The following is a 20,414-nucleotide window of genomic DNA, read 5'->3' as shown; positions in this document are numbered from 1 at the left end:
CGCCACGCCTGGCTGGGCCCGGCGGCCCGGTTGGGGACGGGAGGGAGTGGCAGCGGTTCTCGCGGAGACCCGGCCGCCCCGCCGCCGGAGGGCCGCGGGGATCAGGCCCCGAGGGAGCGGACGGTGCTCAGAAGGCGCTCCTCAGGCTTGGCCTTTCAGGCGCGCGTAACCCGAGGCCATGGTGACCGACTTCGACGAGAAGCACGACGAGCACTTGGTGCTGCTGCAGCAGAGAAACAGGTGGGCCGCCTGCTTGCGGGAGGGTCGGGGCTGGGCCGGGCCGGGGCGTCCGCCCGCCGTCCGTCGCCAGGAACAGCCCGTGTTTTCGGTTCCAGGATCCTGAAGGCCCTGGAGAGGAAGGACCCTCTGCAGCTCCGGCTGAAGCAGCTGGAGCAGGGCTTCACTTTGTACGTGAACGGCGCCAACTCGGAGGCGAGCCGCAGCCGCAAAGTCAGCCCTCCGGCCCTTCTCGGGAGCGGCGGCGCGCGAACCCCCAGAGCGAACCGTGAGTTCCTTGCAGGTCGCGACCATCTGAAGGCTCAGGGGAGAAACTCAGCCAGAGATCAGCCTCGCCTCTGGTTGCGGTTCCTCGGTCTGGGATTTTTCGAACGTAAAAAGCAGAAGTTTTATACAGTAAATAACACATTTGATTCGTAGCATCCAATTTGAGAAAAAAATCATCTTTTCTTGAGCGCACAGAGCAGACGATTTCAATTATTTATGGAAAGCCCGAAATAAGCCGCGAACTGGTAATCATCACCCAGATTGGGTGAACTTTTTCTTCCTTTCCTCAACTTGTTTCAGTTTCCATTTTCAGTCAAAAGGTTCCTGGTAGTGATACCAGCTCTGTGGATTGTAAAAGTTGACATATGCTGTCAGGCTTTTTTCCTCTGTGACAGCTTTCACAGACAGGTCCCCTGCCTGGAAGAGGGCTTATGAGGTAGGAGAAGGAAGCAGCAGCAGAATAATTGCTGTCATTGAGCTACTATATATATACTGTATAGAGTGACTCTGATAATGTAGTCAGCATATGCGCCATACAGTCCCAAAGGTCTGTACTGAAGTTCAAAGGATTAGTACCCATCCTGACATCCCAAAAATGGTTTATTGACCAGAACCTCTAATTGGGGCAGCATAGAAATGCTAATAAATAAACTAAATCCCTCCACTATGCAGTGTCTGGACTTTGACCCTTTTACTGATAATGTTTCCCATTTCCTTTCAGCTGTGAGTACCAAAGACCTGTTAAAACAAGGAGAGGAGCGAGAGAGGACCACCCAAAGTGCACCTAGTAAAATCCAACGTCGGGAATGGCTCCAGGTATGAAAAAGAGGAGACAGCACTAGAGTTCCCATCCTGGGGAATCCCATCTTTTTGGATTACAACAGCATGCAACAAATATAAATAAATGAAGTGATGTGTCAGGTGTGTAGCATTCTTAATAGGGCATTGTAAGACCCTTAAGATTAGAGGTCCAATCATAGACAAAAACATAAGAGAGAAGCACTGAGAACAAATATCTGTTGGAAGAGATAAAGGAGATCCCAAAACAAAAACAAGGACAGAGTTGTGGAGCCAGTCTGGATCAAGTCTGATTATAACAGTTCCTGAGTTTTGTGATGGCTACAGTTCTAAAAGTAACATTTCTCAAGCCTGTAATCCTGTAATCCTTTGTGTACTGATTTTTCTCAATCTTTCAGAAAGCTGTGCAGATCAAGACAGAAACTGGATCTAGGCTCTGCATTGCTCCCCCTTGTGAGTATTCCGAGGATTTTGAATCTGAGGAAAGTTTAGATCTGCAGACAACTGACTGTGAAGAGAATGATACTTTCCAGGTAAATAGATTTGTTGGATCAAATCTGCTATTTATTAAAGATGAATCACCAGCAAGGGCATTTGGAAGTACTCTTTCCTTCCTCCTAGAAAGTAACGGTGGGCAAAATAGCTTGCTTCTCATTGCTTTCAAAGCCATGCAGAAAGAGAGAGTGGAAGAATATCAAGGAAATCTTGCAGATCAGATCAAAGGCATATTTTCTGAAGCATCTGGCTCTCCAGCCCAACAGTTGGCATTCAGATTCTCATCTGGGTGGGATTAACTGTTATGGATAATAGCCTTTAGCAACCTCCCTGTCCTGTTCTAGTTGGCAGCCATTGTCACATCTTCAGTATCTTAGCTATAGTTAGGTAAGGGCATGAGAAGTTTTTGGGTTCTAATATTTCAAAATAAGAAAGCTACCTCTTTCCAACTATCCTCATCACACAGATTTTGTATCATTTCTCCTTTTAATTTTTTTATACATGAGATTGCAAAAAAAACTATTTGATATCTGTGTGCTTTTTTCTCAGTTGATTTGGTAATAGGTGATAATTAAGTTGAAGTAACTATGAATGCAAATTTCATTCATTTATATTTTAATCCAGATTTTATTTTAAATGAGATGTTTTCTTCAGAGCAGAAGAAATCCTGTTTAAAGAAGTTAAGACAAAATAATTTTGAGTTGTCTATATCTGCACTGATTGGCAGTGGCCCAGCCAAGTTTTCCTTCAGTAATATCTGGAGATGTTGGAGCTGAAATCTGCCAAGCCGTTATACGATGTTTGAGTTCCTTCTCTTTGTGCCAGGAACTCCGGCAGAGCTTGGAGGTTGCCAGGACCCGAAACAAGGTGAAAGGAGAATGTTCCGAGGATTCTGACTCCATCGAGGAGGAAGTTCCCACTGAAGTTTCTGAAAAGAAAGAACCCGCTGAAAGTCTGGGAGAGGGCCCTGAGCTGCTCCTTGGCAAAGCAGCACCTCTCTCCCCTCTGCCTGGTTCAGACTCTGCTCCAGCTGCTGAGCCTCTTGTGTTGGAGTTCAAGCCAACTTGCCCAGGTAGGTCTACTTATAATGGGGTGGAGAATTACTAACTTTGACTTCTTTGTGATGAAGATTAGAAGTCATTTCTTTAATTTTTTTCTCCTTATTTGTTCTTTTTTTCCTTTACGCTTTTTATTCTCCTTGTTTATTCTTTCTTTTTTTGAGAGTATTTATTTATTTATTAAATTTCTATACCGCACCATCTCCCAAAGGACTCAGGGCGGTTCACAGCCATATTTAAAATACACAATACCAATACCAATATAATAAATAACTATATTAAAAAACAATTAAAACCAAATATTTGATGGCCAAATCATTAAAACGGTAAAAGACCAATTTAAAACCCATTTAAAATTTCACTAAAATATTTCTTAGGCTAGTCCAGCTCGATGGAATAATAAGGTCTTCAGTTCACGTTTGAAGGCCCAGAGGTCGGGGAGTTGTCGTAACCCCGGAGGTAGCTCGTTCCATAGGGCCGGTGCTGCCACAGAGAAGGCCCTCCCCCGGGGGCCGCCAACCTACATTGTTTGGTCGACGGCACCCTGAGGAGGCCCGCTCTGTGGGAGCGCACAGGTCGTTGGGAGGCAATCGGTGGCAGAAGGCGGTCTCGTAGATATTCCGGTCCTAAGCCATGAAGCGCTTTAAAGGTGGTGACCAGCACCTTGAATTGCACCCGGAAGGCCACCGGCAGCCAGGAGTGAGTATATAGTGTATATTGTCTTTCACCATTGTTATTAAATCTTCACTAAAAAGTATTTTAAAAATTGCCTGGATAAATCCAGTACTGTGCTGATCGTTTTTTATCTTCAGAATCAAAGAGTGCATTGGCTGGCTTGGCTCTGAAGCAGTCCTCAAAAGAAAGCAGTCCTTTATGTGCCTGGTAAACAAGGGCAGGATGGTCTTTGAGTCTCTTAATTCTTGAGATGGTGCTTTCCTTATCTTTTGCTCAATTGCATTTAAAGACAGTTCCCAGTCTAAAATAAAGCCTAGGAGGGATGCTGACTGCCTTCAGAATAAGTTCCTGGTTTTGATGTCTGCTCTTCCTGCAGGCGTTAAGAAGGAGCAAAGTCTCTCTGCAAAAAGGAAGGGCACTGCTGAAACCTACCTGCCCATCAAGCCCATGCGCCCGGCAACTGCAGGTCTTCGGTGCCTGGAAGAACAGGAAGGAACCGCCTCTAGTAAGAGACAGATTGTTCCTAAGTGGCCCCCTTAAGAGCTTGACAGGCATACAGAATCTGCAGTGGTGAAAAGCAGCAGAAATGTGCCTGTCATTTTTCTTCTCTCAACAAGCCCATGGTCAGAATAATTCTGGGTGTTGACATTCATATTGGTTTTCTGATGCTGGTCACCCCTGGAGACCTCCTTGGTTAGGCAGAACATTCTCCTGGAGAGAAGGAGAGGATTGTTCCCAGTGTGATTCTCTGGATTGGGGTGGCAGGTTTTCTTAGATGTCAATGGCTTAGGGTGGCAGCTGCACTTACGAACATTAGTTTGAGAATCTGCCTTTGGCCAGACAAATGTGCCACTTTACTCAATTTTCTTCCTGTTAATTAGCATTTTGACTTCTACTGATTCTTCTGTTCCTTTGCCTGTCACTCACCTTATTTTTCTTGTGCATAAACATAGTTCAGCATCAACATCATTGAAATATTTCTTATTTCTGTTTTTCACACCACCTTAAATACCCCTGTGGTAAAGCTGTTCCCACATTCAGCCTTTCTACAATTGTCCACTACAGTTTGTTGAACACTTACATTCTCCACCATAATTCTGATGCTGCTCTTGAAATATTGCTGCCCAGAATCATCAGGTCTTGCTTGGCCCATTCTGTGGGCCTAACACAGGAGGAGGCATATGGTCTTCAGTTGCCACACCTTTTCACTTGGTGGGGTCTTGTTAGTCTTGGCTGGAACCAGGTACCAACTCCTTCCCAGGAGATTGCATCTGACATCTGTTTAGGCTGCCACTAAGTTTTGCTCTTGTTAGTCTCTATGCTGTCTAGGAGTTTCCACTCCTGTGCCTCGAGAATCTTAGCATGGGGATGTTTGAGGTCCAACTTGCTTCCCTCTGGCTTCTTTTTGCTTCTCTTGAATGTCAGGACCAATAAGCCGATCAGAAAGACCACTCTCAGCTGTTCGGAAAAATGTGTGCGAGAAGAAGGATCCAGCACATGCTGCTTTCGTTGTCCTCAAAGCTATGCAAGCAGAAAATGAGACGCTACAAAAGGAGCTGCTCTGTAGGCAGCTGGAGGTTTCTGAAGAGGTCAGTGGTACGGGGGACCTGCCTTATTCAAAGACAGCCACAGCAGGTGGCTGGGCATAGACTTCCCTGCTCCATCTGGCCTCTGCTATGGAAGCGGACAATTTGGCCACTGCACAGAGGGATTTGACAGGATCAGGATGTTCGTCCAAAATGTTGCTTTGGAACCATTTGTCTTGAAATGGACCATGTGCTCTGCCCAATGTTAAACAGGTTTTCTTCTCGTTGGCTTCCTAGAATTTTTTTCTTTTTTGCAGACAATGAAATAGAGACTAGTTTTCTTAAGAAGAATTCTCCTGTCTCCTTTTTGAAGTCTATTATTTAACGTTTTGACCAGTGGCTATTAGATCAGTAAGGATTGAAATCAGAGAAATCTCCCTTAGATGAGAGACTACCCATTCACTTACTTGCTCACTTATAATGGTTTTACTTCAGTCACATTTTTTAGAAGCTGTTAGTGACAGGAAGGCAGTAGTTTAGTAACTTTCAAAGAAGAGAAGCCCCTCATGTTTGCCTGGAGGTAAGGCTGAATTGTGAATCTTTTCCATTCCTGAAAAGGAAGCTCCTATGTTTACGGGCAATCGATTCTTGTGTGGCCATGGCAGAATCTTACTAAAAATTGATCTTGCTGATATTTGTAAAATTGCTGTCCAGAATCATCTAGTTGCTGATTGTGGTCAGTGAAAGGAAAGACAGGTAGAAAGGAAAGACAGGTCTGCCAAGAGTCCTTGGTGAGGCACGTTGACTGCTTGAATAGGGCGTGGGAGTTCTGCACCTAGCCTGACCTCCCAATTCAGACCAGTCCTCAGCTCCATTGTCTGAAGCTCTCTTGTGAATTTGTCTTTATTTCCCTTCTGTACAGTCACTGCTGGTTTCTGGTTCTGCAACAGTGGCCTTTCCTCCAAAACAGCAGGAGGATGCAGTTGTCACCACAGCTCTGGAACAGACTGGACTTCTGGAAAACAGGTGGCAGTTTTAAATCCTTTGAGTCTATTCCCAGGTGCAAGATGAGTTCTGAGCTAATACACTTTGATCTCTGCATGGAGATGTCTAATGGACTCCATTGCTAGTCCTGCTCTCCACTGCCTCCAATTACTAGGGCATCTGGAAGGTAAGTATCTTCATCTGCAAAGGGTATCTGTGGAGGCTGAGGCGTGGGATAGCAAAAGGTGATTCGGAAACTGAGCTTTAGAAAAAATTGAGAGAATGTCAATATTTTCATACTGAAGTGCGAACCTTGTACTCTGAGCAATGCAAGGAACAGCATCTTGGTTTTCTGGTTCTTGGTTTATAACATTCCATATTTTTCTAACTTGCAGCAGTATTCTTTATCAAAAAAACTAATGGGAACATATTTTCTCAAGTTGCTGATGGTCCATGTGTGGACATTAAGGCTTTGAGCCAATTAACAAGAAAAGCAGGACTGGATTGTTCACAACTGTCAGCACTGCTACCTCACCGTCATCCTCCACCTTCACGTCTTCAGAGTTTCTAAGCATCTGAATGAGTTCAAATCAATGGCCCTTCTGGGTCCAAAGAAAAAAGTGCTGACTTTGTTCCTTGTTTGCCTGTGATCTCTTCAATGTTTAGGCAACAGAAGAAACTTTTCAAAGCTCTGCAAAAGACCGAGGCTCTGTCCGTCTGCCATAGCTTTGCACCTTTGGGCTTTGGACAGCTACAGCTTCCTGCTCTGGTAGGAAGCAAGTTAAATTTTTGAAGAGCAGTTTCCTCATCTTCATCCCAGTTGTGTTACTTAGCAACAATCAGAATGGGTTGGATGGTCCTGAAGAGAATGTGAACTCCAGACAGCTTTCTTCTGAAAAAAGGGCATTCCAACACATCATGTGTAGACTATGAGAGCAGAAATGTGGGGTTAGAATACTTAGGCTCCGTGCCTGGTGTTGGACTGAAGGGGAAGGCCTTGCTTGAGCCACGGGCCCAGCCCTTGCAGGAAGCCAGACAGGATCCATCTGGGCCCCTCCAAGTCACTTTGGCACTGTCATGAATGTCATGTTCAGGTCAGTTTGAGATCAGGCTCTCCAGTGATGTCCTGAATTTTTCTTTTCAGGACCATGTGGGATTGGAAAAGGAGGTCCGGGATGCCATCTATATTACTATAGAGATCCTCTCCAACTGGGGAGACATGTCTCGTGTGGGTCTGACAGAAGTGGAATTCTTTGATTTGAATTTTGAGAGAATGTTTGTGTCACCTCACGATGTGGACATCCGACATGCAGATCCACCTGGAGAGCTGAGCTGCTTAGTTAACCGAAGCACAAATGTAAGCCTCCCATGGTTGATTTTCAAGGAACAGCAGACATAATTTTGCACACAGGTTTATTTATTTAATTTCTATGGCCGTCCACCTCAACCAAGTGAATCTGCCCCAGGGATTGTTTATTTCTAAAACAGCTGGAATCCAAGTTGGATCTGTACAAAAGTGTTCCTGGATTCTTGCAAAGCTTTCCACCCCTTGGTGGGATGTCGGGTTCTGTTTCTTCTGCTCAGACAGCAGCTATATTGTGATGGTCATGGTTGCTTTGGAACTAAAGCTTTGCTAGCTGTTGCAAAGAACCAAATCTACTCCACTTACCTCAGTCAGGTTCCAGGGCCTGTGGATTGCACAGCAGCTGTGAACTCAGCAGTCAGTTTTAATAACAAGCATAAGAACTGCAGTAAAGACAGAAAGAACATCTCTTCTCATTTAAAGAGTTGTAATTGTATGATAAAAGGTATAAATTTTTTTTGAACTGGCATGTTTTACTGCGGTGAGACTAGGACCTTTTTTTAGGCTAACAGATTCCTTCCGAAAAAAAAGGAGGTGATCAGAAATGCTAATCCTCACTGGTAGCCCCTTGGCATTCTTACTAGCACTAAAGCGGATTAGGCTGAGCTGGTCAGCCTTGGAACTGGCCTCACACTTTCAAGCAGACTCTGCTTGCTCAGAGACAGAGTAAGCCAGAAGGAGCACACAGCTTTTCCTCTCACTGGCTTCTCTCAGGGGTCCCAGAGCCAGTGCTATGCTTTGCTCTGGGGTAACGGGCCAACTATCAGCTTCCTTGTGTTGTAGGTCCCCAGAGAGCTGCTCCCCTGGTCATGCCTTTTCCAGCCTCCAGTGCAGCTGTACTTCATTGTCCGAAACCCCAGCCTCTCTGGAGACTTTGGCCTATCCAGAATCAGGATCTGGAACTACAGCTCGACTGTTCGTGATGTAAGTGACTGCTCTCGTCTCTGGGGTCAGAGCTTTCTTTTTTCATACTTGGCAGGAGCTAACTTGTGTTCTAGAACAGGGGAATGAGAAGGAAGAGGGGCAAAGCAACCACGACTGTGTTAACTTTTATTTGGGTTAATTCTAACTTTAGGTTAGAAATATTCTATTTTTTAAACAAGGTTGAAATGTTAAATTGCTGCTGGAAATGTTTGGCAATGGAATGTTTTTGTATGAAGGTGCCGCCCTCCTTCATGCCAGCCTGCATCCTGAGGCCACTGAGCTCCCCCCCACCCGGTCTCCTTTAGAAGGCTTCCCCTTCCGTTTGGGAACTCTAGCTGGCCCAAGAGGGACACTGATAACATGCTGTGCGTATTCGTGGAGGGAATAGGGTTCTTTTACGAAAACAGCCAAATCCAAGTCCTGCTGCCCTGAGTCTGATGTCTTCTGCAGAGAGAGTTGTTTTGTTTGCTTTGGCTCCAGCTAGTCCTTGTGGCAAAGAGGATTTAATGAGCTGGATTAGACAAGAAGCAAATCCTGATCCTTTATGACTTGTTCTCAGCTGTGCACTTGGCAAGAGGTGTTGCTACCTCTTCTAATTCAATCTGCTCGTGGGATTGTCATGTAGTTTTCCAAGGTTTTCAAATGGCATTTGAATTAGAAGCACCCCATTTCACTTCTTGAGCTCAGTCTTGCATCTTTGGACTGACTTCTCCCGATGTGTTGAGAAGAGAGCCTAACTTCAGAGAGATCTTCTCTTGGGCAGTGAGTAGGAGGCCCTGTTCTCCAGAAACTCAGGGAATGGCAGTGGAACACCAAAAAAGGGAGGGAAGTCAGGTCCTCAACCCAGAATTAAAGGCTTTGTAGGAAAAATCCAGCCATCTTGTTGCCGAGCACAGTTTAGAGTGCCATCCTAAACTATGTTCAACTCAAAGTGGATTCCCCAATCTGTCTTATTGGGAGAAAAGGCTGTGCTAGTCAGGCTGAGGTTAATGCTTACACTGCAACCCCCAAAACAAATCACCTTGTTCCTGCTCAGAGTTATTTGTGCCAGCCGGGCCAGAGCCAAAAGTGGATGGGTTCACCATTTTGCTTTTTTCTGTCCTCCTTTTCTGAGCAAAGAACTTGGAGGAGCAGCTTTGGGTGAGAACATGGGAAACAGGAAGGTTGCCTTAGTGCGAAAGATTATAAAGGAGACTTAACCATGTTGCCCAGTCTTCCAGGACCCATCCCAAACTCAAAGGTGAACACTTGAAGGAAGACTTCTATCCGTCTTTCAACCCATTTCTTCTGCATATTGTATATTTAATCCCTCAGATCTCAGCAGGGGCCTTTTCAGTTTTCTACCAATTAGAAACATGTACATTAGAATCTTGAGGTTGGCTTTTGCTTGCCCATCAGAACATCTTTCTTTGTCTCACCAGGATCTGAATATTGGAGCGAGAAATATTATTGTATATGTTGATGGGTGTCTAATCTTTGCTGGGGAACTGCAGAAGGGCCGCTTGGCTCATGATTCTGATGGCAATGGCTGCACTTCCATTGATCTCCCAACGAACCTTCCCCTTCCTCTGAAGGGAAAGATAGACAAGAATTGGGCTTCTGCAGATCCGAGAGAGGAGCTTGACAAGCTGCTGCTGTTCAATTGGAAGCCCTCCATAAAAGAAAACTGCCTTGAGGAAAAAGAGAGAACCGGCGATTCTGATCTCCAGCCCAACCCAAACAGAAGCAGCCTCGCCTCACTGGAGACTGCAAGGTGTGTCTCCCCTGAGGATGACAGTTCCCTGAGTGAGAAAACAGAAGAATATTCTCAACCAGCCAGTTTTACTTCCCCTGGTATTCTGACCTCTCCTGAGACAAAGGGGGAGATGCAGGTTAGCTGTGGAAAGCAAAAACTGCCTCTTTTGGGATTACAAGTCCATCTGCCTTCAGAGAGCATCAAGAGAGGCTGTCTAAGAAGATCTGATGGGGGTCCCCATCTCTCTTCAACTGAGGAACAGCAACCCAGCAGTGAGGCCCCAAAGGCAGGTGAGAGACCCTCAGAGGAGACCCCAGAGTCCATCCCTGACCTGGATTTCTTGAAACCACTTCTTTATAAACACAGTGGTCCAACTGAGATGCTTCCCCCTGATCAAGATCTCAGAGAGAAGGAAGAATTCAGCCACCCCTTCTATGCAGAGAAAGCTGCCTTTGACAAAGGTAAGATCTGATGTCCACTGGTCAAATTCTCTCAGATCTTCTAGGGATTGTCTGGTTACCCACATTGTGGGCAGAATCTGACCTTCCCGGGTTCTTCCTGAGTGTTACATGCTCCTTGCTGCTCTTATTTTATTTGTACATTTTGTTTCAAAGGTGCCTCCCCTACATCATCTGATACTAATTTCTCCCTTGCAGAGGAGCCCTTCCTGGCCAAGGGCAGCGCGAGGCCCTCAAGAGCCAAGTGGGGCACCTCTCAGGAGTCCCTGCTTCAGGAATCTTGGAATTCATTATTGAAATTCAATCATTCACATCGTGGTCGAATCTCCAATATGGATTTCCAAGGGGACATTTTTGATGAGTTTCTCCATCAGCAGAAAATTAGCCGACAAGAAGGTCAGAAGCTCAGAATAAAGGACCAGACATGGGGGCTCGCAATGCAGAAGAAGGCTGACAGCTGCTTAGACCTGGAAGATGAGAGCGAATTTAAAATCCCTGTCTTACCTCACGGTCAGCACTTAAACATTGACATCAGGTCAACCTGGGGAGACAGACACTATGTTGGTCTGAATGGGCTTGAGCTGTTTAGCTCAAAAGGTGAGCCCATCCAGATTGTAAAAATCACAGCCAGCCCACCCGATATCAACATCTTGCCTGCGTATGGCAAGGACCCCCGGATTGTAACTAATCTGCTGGATGGAGTGAACCGGACACAGGATGACATGCACCTCTGGCTGGCTCCCTTCACTCCAGGAAAGTCTCACTGTGTTTGCCTGGACTTTGCAAAGCCATGCGAGGTAGCCATGATTCGCATCTGGAATTACAACAAGTCTCGTATCCATTCCTTTCGGGGGGTGAAGGACCTCTCCATTCTCCTGGATGAGCGCTGCATTTTCCAAGGAGAAATTGCCAAGGCTTCAGGGACACTAGTTGGAGGTCTCTGATTTTAAACTTGGGTTTTGAAAGAGGGAGGGGCATTGGCTGGTAGATCTTGGCCCTGATCATTCAACTAGTTAGCCTTTCTTCTTTCTTCTGTTAATTGTACAAGAGAAGTAGACTTTTCATTAAAGCCAGTAGTAATCTGGGGAAACAACTTTGCTCAGCCATTCTGGTTTAGTTGGTATTCCAGTGTTTGGCTTTTGTATTTTAAGGTTGCCTGGTGTAAGAACCTTGGATGCTCTGTGGTTATGTCCATTCCTACAGGAAGCCAGGGCCATCTGACAGGGCCAGATATAAGTCAAAATAAATGAAGTTGTAACAAGCTGATAAAATCCACCAAAGCATAAACTAGTCCTAGACCTGACAGGACCTCTGCAGAAGGCAAGTTCATTTAGGACTCTAACCTGGTGCAGACATCCTGACTTTTTCCTTATAGCCTTTTGTTCTTTATTGCAGGCATGGGCTTCTGATTTCCATTAGCTGGATCAAGGCAATATCTTAATACAGATTTAAGATAGTTTTTATTTGTGGATATTCGTTCCTTCCTTGCATGCATGAGTTTTATATTTACTTCCAAGAAGGGGGAGGGAGCAAGAGGAGCTGTTAATCTAGTGGATATTGTCACCATAAAGTTCACAATGTTTCAGGTCCAGAGCAATTTGGAGACACCATCCTGTTCACAACTGATGAGGACATTCTTGAGGCCATTTACTGTTACGATGAGTCCTGCGAGGAGGAAATTGAAAGCAGGTGCAGCTTGGGCTACGAGGAAGAGCTGAAGAGGCCAAGAACAGCTGATGGAGAAGGGGATGAGAGGCCCTTTACTCAGGCGGGTTCCAGGACAGAAGACAAGCCGGTGAGAATCCCAGCTGTGAAAGCAGGGTTTCTCTGGGAATTAAGATGAGGACACAACTGCAGTGGCTTTAAGAGGGCTTTGAAAATGACTCTGGTGCTTAGTTGAAACACTTTTGTGTAATTGACTGCTTGAGATGTTTGCATTTTATTGCAACTGCTTAAATTTTAAAGGACTCTCCTATATTTCTCAGAATGTTTCTACTGCAATCAAAAGAAATTGATTTTTGTTCTTGCCCCTTGATTATCCAAACTTCAGGAGCAAATTGTAGGGTCAGATTCCCTCTCCGAGGTCGTGACAAGCAGAGAACCCGGAGTCTACCCTGGAAAATGTACGTACTCTCTTCCCATCTTCATTGTCTTCTGAAGGAGGGTGCTTGTGTGGATAGGTTCTTCACTCAATGTGCTGTTGATTTCTAGGCACAGGCACCCTTTTAAAGAAAAGTTCAATATTTTAATAGAAGGGGAATAATTGAGTAATGGTTATAATAGCTATATATACACTCTCATATCAGAGGGAAGGTAGTCCACAGGGCAGGTGCCCGTCTCCTGGGTCGCCTCAAACATTATTTCTTAGCAGACGAGATTCAGAGCATATCATTTCTGCCAGACTTGATGGGACTGGCAGAAGTAATTGGGAAGAGGCGGTCCCTCAAGTAACTCAGCCCTGTGCCACGAATGGCTTTAAAGGTCAAAAGCAGCCCCTTGAATTGGAATGGACAACCAATGCAGCTTGCGTAGCAGAGGAATAATGTGTGCTTTATCAGAGAGAGGCTGGGCCAATTGTTAAGGTTTTGAGGGGAGGTCTTGTTGCGTGCCAAAAACTGTAGAGCCTTAAATTTCCACCAGGGCCTAGCATGACATCAGCACCCTGGAATGCTGTTCCCTCTGAAACCTGTGACTTTTGCACCTTCGACTGCAGATTGTGGTTCCCTCTGAGTGACTCTCTTGTTTATAACTCAGCCCTTCTCGGAGTGAATGCTACATGACTGAAAATATATTTTCCTATTTTGAATGTTTTTGTTAATTGCTAACTTTTCTGAGATTTTTAATCATAAAATATAGCACACAAATGTATGCCTCAGGTAGCCCAGCTCTGCTTTTCTCTGGTACTGGATTCCTCCTGATAATTATGGTTGGTTGCACAGTCAGCCAGATGTTTAGACTAGATTTGGCATTTTTGTCTATCAGGTTGTTTCAAGGACCTGGGATAGGCAGATGTGGTTCAATGGGGTTAAAGATATCATCACACTTCCTAATAGAGCTGCCTATTGCAATTGACCGATGGTGACTTTATCAATGCCGATGGCATTCACATGGTGCTCCAGATGGTTTGGGATTGCACCCAAGGTGCCTAACACTATGGTACTATTTTTGCTTTCTAATTCTTATAATTAATATTGTTTTAAATTTATAGTTGGCCACTGTCATAGATTCTGGCTGGCTTTGTTAAAAATATAGAAACCCAAGGCAACCATTTCTTAATAACTAGAATCCATTTCATTGGAGAGGAATGGGGTAACTGTCTAGTTCCTTTTTGTGCTACAGTTCATCCTTGCAGAAAGTTTAATGTCTACTCAGAAGCTGATCTTGTGCTATGTCTGTCTCCTTTCAGGCCTGCTGCTGAATTTCACTGCTTCTTGGGGAGATTCACATTACCTTGGACTGACAGGGCTTGAAGTGGTTGGAAAGGATGGCCAAGCAATCCCATTCTCTGTGGATCAGCTCTCTGCTTCTCCTCAGGATCTCAATGATCTTGTGGAGTATGTGGACGATTCAAGGACCTTAGATAAGTGAGCATCATTCAAGAAACTGGAAGCTTATGAATAAGGCAGATATAGGCTGCTACTGATAGTATTTCAGGATGATGCTGCCCATGATGGGTCTTCATAAAATCTCCAGCACCCAGGAGCCTTGATATTGAAAACTAGTGGAGACTGCCTGACCGTGGCACAGGAAGGGTGGTACATCCCCTCCGGGCAGGAAAGATAGTCCTAGTTCCCAGGGTTTGCAGTCAGCTAAAAAGTAATCAAACAGAAGAGAGGTTGAAACGCTATTAACTGCAACACAAGTGGCATGGCGTATACCTTTCTGCAATAAATGTGTAGATATCCAAATTCCCTCCCCAGCCAATTCCTGTGCTTCCTCCTAGATTGATTGATGGAAAAAACATCACTATGGAAGATAACCACATGTGGCTCATTCCCTTTTGCCCTGGAGAAGATCACCTAGTAACCATCCATTTCACCCAAGTAGAAAATATTGCAGGGCTTCGCATCTGGAATTACAACAAATCTCCTGAGGACACCTATCGCGGGGTAAGGTCCAATGCAGAACCCTCCAGAAAACCCCAGGTGGACAAAGACAGGAGCCGGATCCCCTGGCAGAAGGTTTTCTGTGCCGTTCCCGCCACTTCCCTCTGCTCAACCTTTGGGTAGCATGCTGGGAGGTGAAGTGGCGGGTGAGGGAGTTCACTTTAGTTTTAATACTTGATAGTAGGTGACTTCAGTTCCTCAGTGGGTGCCATTTCCTGGTTTTCTGCTTTTCCCTAGGCAAAGATGGTCCATGTGTGGTTGGACGGCTGCTGCATCTCCCCTCCAGGGGGCTTTCTTATTCGCAAAGGACCAGGCAACTGTCACTTTGACTTTGCTCAAGAGATCCTCTTCATCAACTACCTTGTGGGTCCCACAGTTGCTCCGGCACATGAGCGGTGAGTCTGGGCAACAGATTGTTCCACTGGATGACAATGGTCATTTCAAAATGGGTTTTGTGGCTAGTAATTATGGCATCTCACAGTGCTGTGACAGTCTCCATCCTCACTGGACAGGACTGAAGTGAAGAAGAGGGAGCAAGGCAGCATGGAGTACGAAGCACCACTGATGCCGTGTGGATGTATCCTTCTCTGTGGAGCCGGCTTTGGCCTTGGCAGTTGTACTTCTGGGATGGATGACGCTGGGGGCTCGGGGGTTCTCTGCAGGCTGCCCTCCTAAAGGGTGTCCCATTTGATTCCCAGCTTCCCTGGGTGCCTGCCAGTACTCAGCTGCCCCTCCTTGCCAGACTCTTGTCAGACATCAGAGGCCTTTGTATTCCACAAAGCTGGCTTTTGTTCTTAGGCTTTTTGCTATCTGCTGCGGGTACCTAAGGAATGAAAGTCAGGTGGAAGTATTTTAACAAAGACATATTTTCTCAATAACCTCCATCAGTCATCTTCCAGTTCCAGCTACTCACGAGTTGGGGTGATCCATATTACATTGGTTTAAATGGGCTGGAGCTGTATAATGAACACGGGGAGAAGATTCTTTTAAATCAGAACAGTATCCTTTCTGCCATGTAGACAGAACCATTTCTGAGGGTGCATCCCTTCCCCTGTAGCTTACAGCCAAGCCAGAGAAAGGTGGCCAGGAGCATGATCGTTCTGCCTACTGCCAGCTGCTGCCGCCCTGACGCTTTTCTGGTGCAACTGGAGTTTTTCCTCCTTTGCCTTCAAAGGCTTCTCTTCAGGTTGAAGGAGAGCCAGGCAGGACCCCAGGCCTTGTTTGCTCCTGCAGATGCCTCCGAGGCTGTGGGACCTTGCATCGCAAAGGGGCTGGGAGACTATCCAGGCCAGATGCTCTCCTTGATGGATGCCCTTTTTCAGACATTGCAGCTTTTCCAGACAGCGTCAATGTTCTGGAGGGAGTCTGTGGAGATATTCGAACACCAGACAAGCTCATTGATGGTGTGAATCACAGCAATGACGGAAGGCACATGTGGCTTGCACCAATTCTGCCAGGGCTGGTATGCTTCTCTTTTGCATTCTGTCACGTGCGCTGCCTAAAAGTCTGTCTGAAAGACCAGGTGAACTGCTGCCCCAACTGCTGATGGATGAGCCTCCAATTGCCTTATTTGGGTGCTTCCTCTGGGTTTTGTGGAAGAATCATTCCAGGGCTTGGAAAAATACTATATCCTCTTTTGGGATTTTGGGAGTGGGCAGTCTTTAAGGGAAAAAGAGATTGGTCCAGTGGTGAAATCTAAAAAATTTCCCTACCGGTTTTCTGGGCATGGCTTGGGGGGGTTCCTGTGACTGAGTGAGTGACCCCAACTTGATGTCACTCAGAGCCACGCCCAGTCAGTCACGACCCCCCCCATCCCCACCAAGCCACACCCATAGAACCCAGTAGCAATTTTTTTTTAATTTCTATTTTCTATTCTAAAACCCTATTTTCCTGTCACGAGATGCCTACAACTACAGCCTCTTTTCTTCAGTGCGCCTGGAGGCACTTCTTGTGCCGAAAGATGCAGCGACTGCAGCCTTTTTGTAGTGAAACTTACCGGAGCCGTACTCCCCTTCTTAGTGCGGAGAGGGCCAGGGCCAGCGAACGGCGGTGGCGCGGCACATGCAGCAGCCCCAGGATGTCCATGCTAGCCTGCCCTCCTGGAGCACCCCTAGATTGGTCGCATAGTCAGCCAACTTGTCCACCTATTGAGTCCTTCCCAAGGACTTGAGATTGGCAGATATTGCTCGATAGTGTTAAAGGTGTCGGCTCAGGATGTCAGCTGTCCCACCTCATGCTGCCTTTTGCAATTGATTTTATCAATGCCAATGGTGTTCAAGTGGTGCTCCAGATATTCTGGAATTGCACCCAAGATACCCATTATTATTGATACTATCATTGCTTTCTTTTGGCACAGTTGTTAAAACTTCTATTTGTGGGTATTTATACTTTGTGATTTTTTTCAGTTTTTTTTTTTCCTAGTCTATTGTTTGAAGGTATTGCAATATCCACTATCCAAACATTGTCTTCGTACTTATGTATTATTTCTTCTGAGTAAAGAAGTTTCCTCTTGCCCCCACACTTGTTAAAGGGCAACAGGTCCTGGGATGTCATGGGCAGCCTCCTTTTTCTTTTTCTTTCACTAATGGGAGGAGGAAGAGCATTGATCCACATCCAGTTTCACAGCACAGAGCAACTTTAATCTGTTAATCAGATTTAGTTTCAAACATATACAAAACAGTTGTGACTGGAGTTAAAATAGTCCTCACTGAGATTATTTCTCTTGGTTAAAGTATTTCTTCTCTGCTTCATTCCTGGTGGTAGGTGAATCGAGTTTACATTATCTTTGACTTGCCAACTACCATTTCCATGATCAAGCTCTGGAATTATGCAAAAACTCCCCAGCGAGGAGTCAAGGAATTTGGAGTAAGTGCCTGTTTAGAAACTCATCTTGAACCTCTAATTCAGCATTCATTCAGCGAGGGGAGGGGGAAGAGAGAATGAGAGAGAGAGAGAGAGAGAGCAACTTCATTTCTGTCTGATGATGAGACCCTCAAATTTTTTATCCCGTTTTTGGGACCCAGCTCCTTGTGGATGATTTGCTGGTATACAACGGCATTCTCGATCTGGTGAGCCACCTGGTCCCTGGCATTCTTCCCATCTGTGAGCCTGTGATTCCCCATCACACCTTCCTCTTCACAGAGGATGAGAAGATCTGCCGGCAGGAGAGGAACACCATGGTTAGGTGTGTGGGTATATTTGTAACTCTTTCTCTAGGGAATAGGTGATCATTTTCAGCTTACTTTCAATCTGAGTAATAATAAACATCAGTAACATAAAAAGACATTCAGCCTGACAAACGTTTCATCTGATAATTAGATAAAATCAAACAATAGGTAAGTAATTTGACAAGCATAATCTGATATGAGCTTCTGTAAAAGAGATGTCCAGGTTAGATAACACTTTGGTTCAGGAATGTTCCTGTGCCAAACCCATCTGCTCTTTCAGCTCCGTGTTCCTTTTCCTGATTTCCACCAAGGACCTGGGTGCAGAGGTTTGGGTGCCCCCAGGGGGGACAAGAGAAGAGCCTCAGCGGTACCCAGCCACCATCAAATCAGCATAGTGGGGAGGGAGGGCAGGACCCTTATTTGAGAATGGAATAGGTAGGGAAGTATGGTTTGCAGATAGTTCCATTCCAAAAATGACCGTTCTTCTGACCGTCAGGAAGTCCACTGACTTTTTTGATCCTTTTGGCTCAACAGCAACCAAATGGAGGACCAGGATGTACGGCTGATGAATGAGAGCCAGCTTATATCCTCTTCCAGAAAGAAGCAAAAGGGAGCTGCTGATCCAGGTTGGTCCACCCTCATTTCCTTGGTTAGCAGGGATGGTAAGGGGTGCAAGTCTGGTTGCCTTTCCTGTGATAGTTGGAGGTATCTCCAAATGGATAAAGACATCACAGCTGAGGGCACTTTACTCTTTTCTCCCCACCAGCTCTTCGTCCTAAAACCTGCATTCAGGATAAAGGACCATTGCGGAGAACAAGACAGTGAGGAAAGAACAGAGTGGCCAGCCTTCTACTGCCCATTTGTTGCCCAAGAGGGGGCAGCCTGTACCACTAGCACCCAGTTTCCAACTGGAATCATGAGGGGGAACTCAGGGAGGGAATGAACTGGCTGTTGGTGCTGCCGAGACTATCAGAAGCACTTCTGTCACCTGCAGGTTGATTATAGTTCTCTTTGCTTCTCCTTCTCACAAGAGGCTTTGGCTGAAGTTGAACAGGCTTGGATGTGTGCTGTGGAAAGAGGATATGCAACAGCCCGCGCTGGTTCACAAGCTGGAGAGGAGTGGAGCTTCCTAACTTCCACAGCCTTAGGGGTGCCTTTGCGGGCTGGGGGGAGAAGGGGTGGGGGGGAGAAAAGAAGGGCCAACACAGGTGCTATTAAGACAAAGGAGCACACAGCTCCCTTTTCCTCTTGTGCGCGTGCTTCACTGACATGCACATAATGTCTTTTCTCTGCAATTTCAGAGAAAGTATCTCAGCATCGAAACCCGGAGGGGTGCCACCTTCAGCGGCCAGCCCAAAGGCCTTCCTGGGCAATAGCTACAGTGGCTGAGGGTTGGAGTCGTAGCCAAGTGTGACTAAGAGAAAGAACAGCAGCAACTCCATGGCCAGGTGCTCAAACACCATGGGCTGCCCCATTTCTAAGGTGGAATGAACAGAGAGGCTTGGTACCTTTCTTGGCAATTCTTACAGGGTTGGAGGCATTTCCTGAAACCGAGCCAAAAGGCAGAAAGCAGCCTAGGTCACCTTGAACAAGAAGTGCCTTATTTAAAAAGTTCCCAGTTGCAGCATATTGATTGCTTGCAAGTACCAGATTCTCATGTTGTGGTTACTCTTTACTGTTTGTGGCACAGTATACACAAATCCAGATTATTTTTTTGTCCCGTTAGCCTATTAACCACATTGACGTGCCCACTTGGCTAGCACAATGGATGCCCAGGTAGACTGCCATCTTACTTTGGAAACAGATGGAAGCCTGGCAGGCCAATAGCTACAGCAGCTGTGATCTTTGGGCTTGCTGGCACCATCACTGTGACCCATTTTGGTGGCTTGAGCACAGGGTCCAAAAGCTGCTCCTGCAAAGAATGAGGATCCATGCCTTGCCTATTCAACTGAGTTGGCCCAGCCCTGCTCTTACCCTGGCAACTTTTGTAACTTGTCCTTGGCAGAGCTTTTGCTCAGCCTTCATAAGCATTGCCGAGAGAGAAGTATGAGGGCACCATTCAATACACCCCCTCCAAAAAAAGAGATCTGCACCTGTTTTGAAGGACCCGAGATTTATTTTTCCTAGATAAATATTTCTTTGGCGGACAACTTGTCACTGCTTGCAAAAGAGATGGTGTCTTGCACACAGTGTGTATTTCAGTTGGTGTTTTCCATAGTAGGAGCAACTCTGTGGTTTCAGGTTAGGCTCAGAGTAAGGTTGCAGAAGATGAAGTTAAACCTCAGCTTTTGTTGATGTGCGTTTTCCCAACATCACATGAGATCATTCTTGGTCCCTAAACGTTGCTGAAGTAGACTGAAGAGATTATGAGTGGTTTTTACTAACAGGGCTTAAAGTAATTTTAATAGTCTAGTAAGGGTTATTTTTTCCCCATGTGTCCAACAATAGCAGTACTAAAACTTCTCAGCTGAAACAGAATCATGGTTGAGAACAGGATTGAAAAGATCCAGTTTTTTGACAAGATCGAGTGCTTCATGCTAAGAATAAATTCCTGGCTTTGAAACACTATTTACCCTTTTCTTGATTTCTACTACAGTCACCTGATGGTAAACATTGGGCTG

General features: G+C 45.7%; 1 protein-coding gene across 9 annotated transcripts; it reads left to right on the top strand.

Moving 5' to 3' along the window:
* Nucleotides 1-101: 101 nt before the first annotated feature.
* Nucleotides 102-20,361, top strand: KATNIP (katanin interacting protein). 9 transcript variants are annotated; one of them, XM_058157306.1, is made up of 25 exons: nucleotides 102-240; nucleotides 336-505; nucleotides 1,226-1,320; nucleotides 1,701-1,835; nucleotides 2,623-2,869; nucleotides 3,907-4,035; nucleotides 4,956-5,119; nucleotides 5,979-6,082; nucleotides 6,707-6,809; nucleotides 7,185-7,397; nucleotides 8,187-8,327; nucleotides 9,749-10,523; nucleotides 10,719-11,456; nucleotides 12,107-12,315; nucleotides 12,571-12,643; nucleotides 13,927-14,104; nucleotides 14,464-14,629; nucleotides 14,864-15,021; nucleotides 15,139-15,203; nucleotides 15,515-15,625; nucleotides 15,949-16,088; nucleotides 17,390-17,491; nucleotides 17,650-17,810; nucleotides 18,328-18,419; nucleotides 18,560-20,361. In XM_058157306.1, the coding sequence occupies exons 1-25, from the start codon at nucleotides 179-181 to the stop codon at nucleotides 18,616-18,618; spliced, it is 4,590 nt and encodes a 1,529-aa protein (XP_058013289.1). In that variant the 5' UTR covers nucleotides 102-178; the 3' UTR covers nucleotides 18,619-20,361. The 9 variants fall into 9 exon arrangements, 8 of the variants coding, with proteins under 8 accessions (XP_058013289.1, XP_058013288.1, XP_058013291.1 ...); XM_058157305.1 differs by having other exon boundaries at nucleotides 10,677-11,456; XM_058157308.1 differs by lacking the exon at nucleotides 3,907-4,035 and having other exon boundaries at nucleotides 10,677-11,456.
* Nucleotides 20,362-20,414: the final 53 nt, after the last annotated feature.

Source organism: Ahaetulla prasina, chromosome 14 (assembly GCF_028640845.1).
Source record: "Ahaetulla prasina isolate Xishuangbanna chromosome 14, ASM2864084v1, whole genome shotgun sequence".
Classification (NCBI taxonomy): Eukaryota; Metazoa; Chordata; class Lepidosauria; order Squamata; family Colubridae; genus Ahaetulla; species Ahaetulla prasina.
This window is presented reverse-complemented; position numbering and strand designations above follow the sequence as displayed.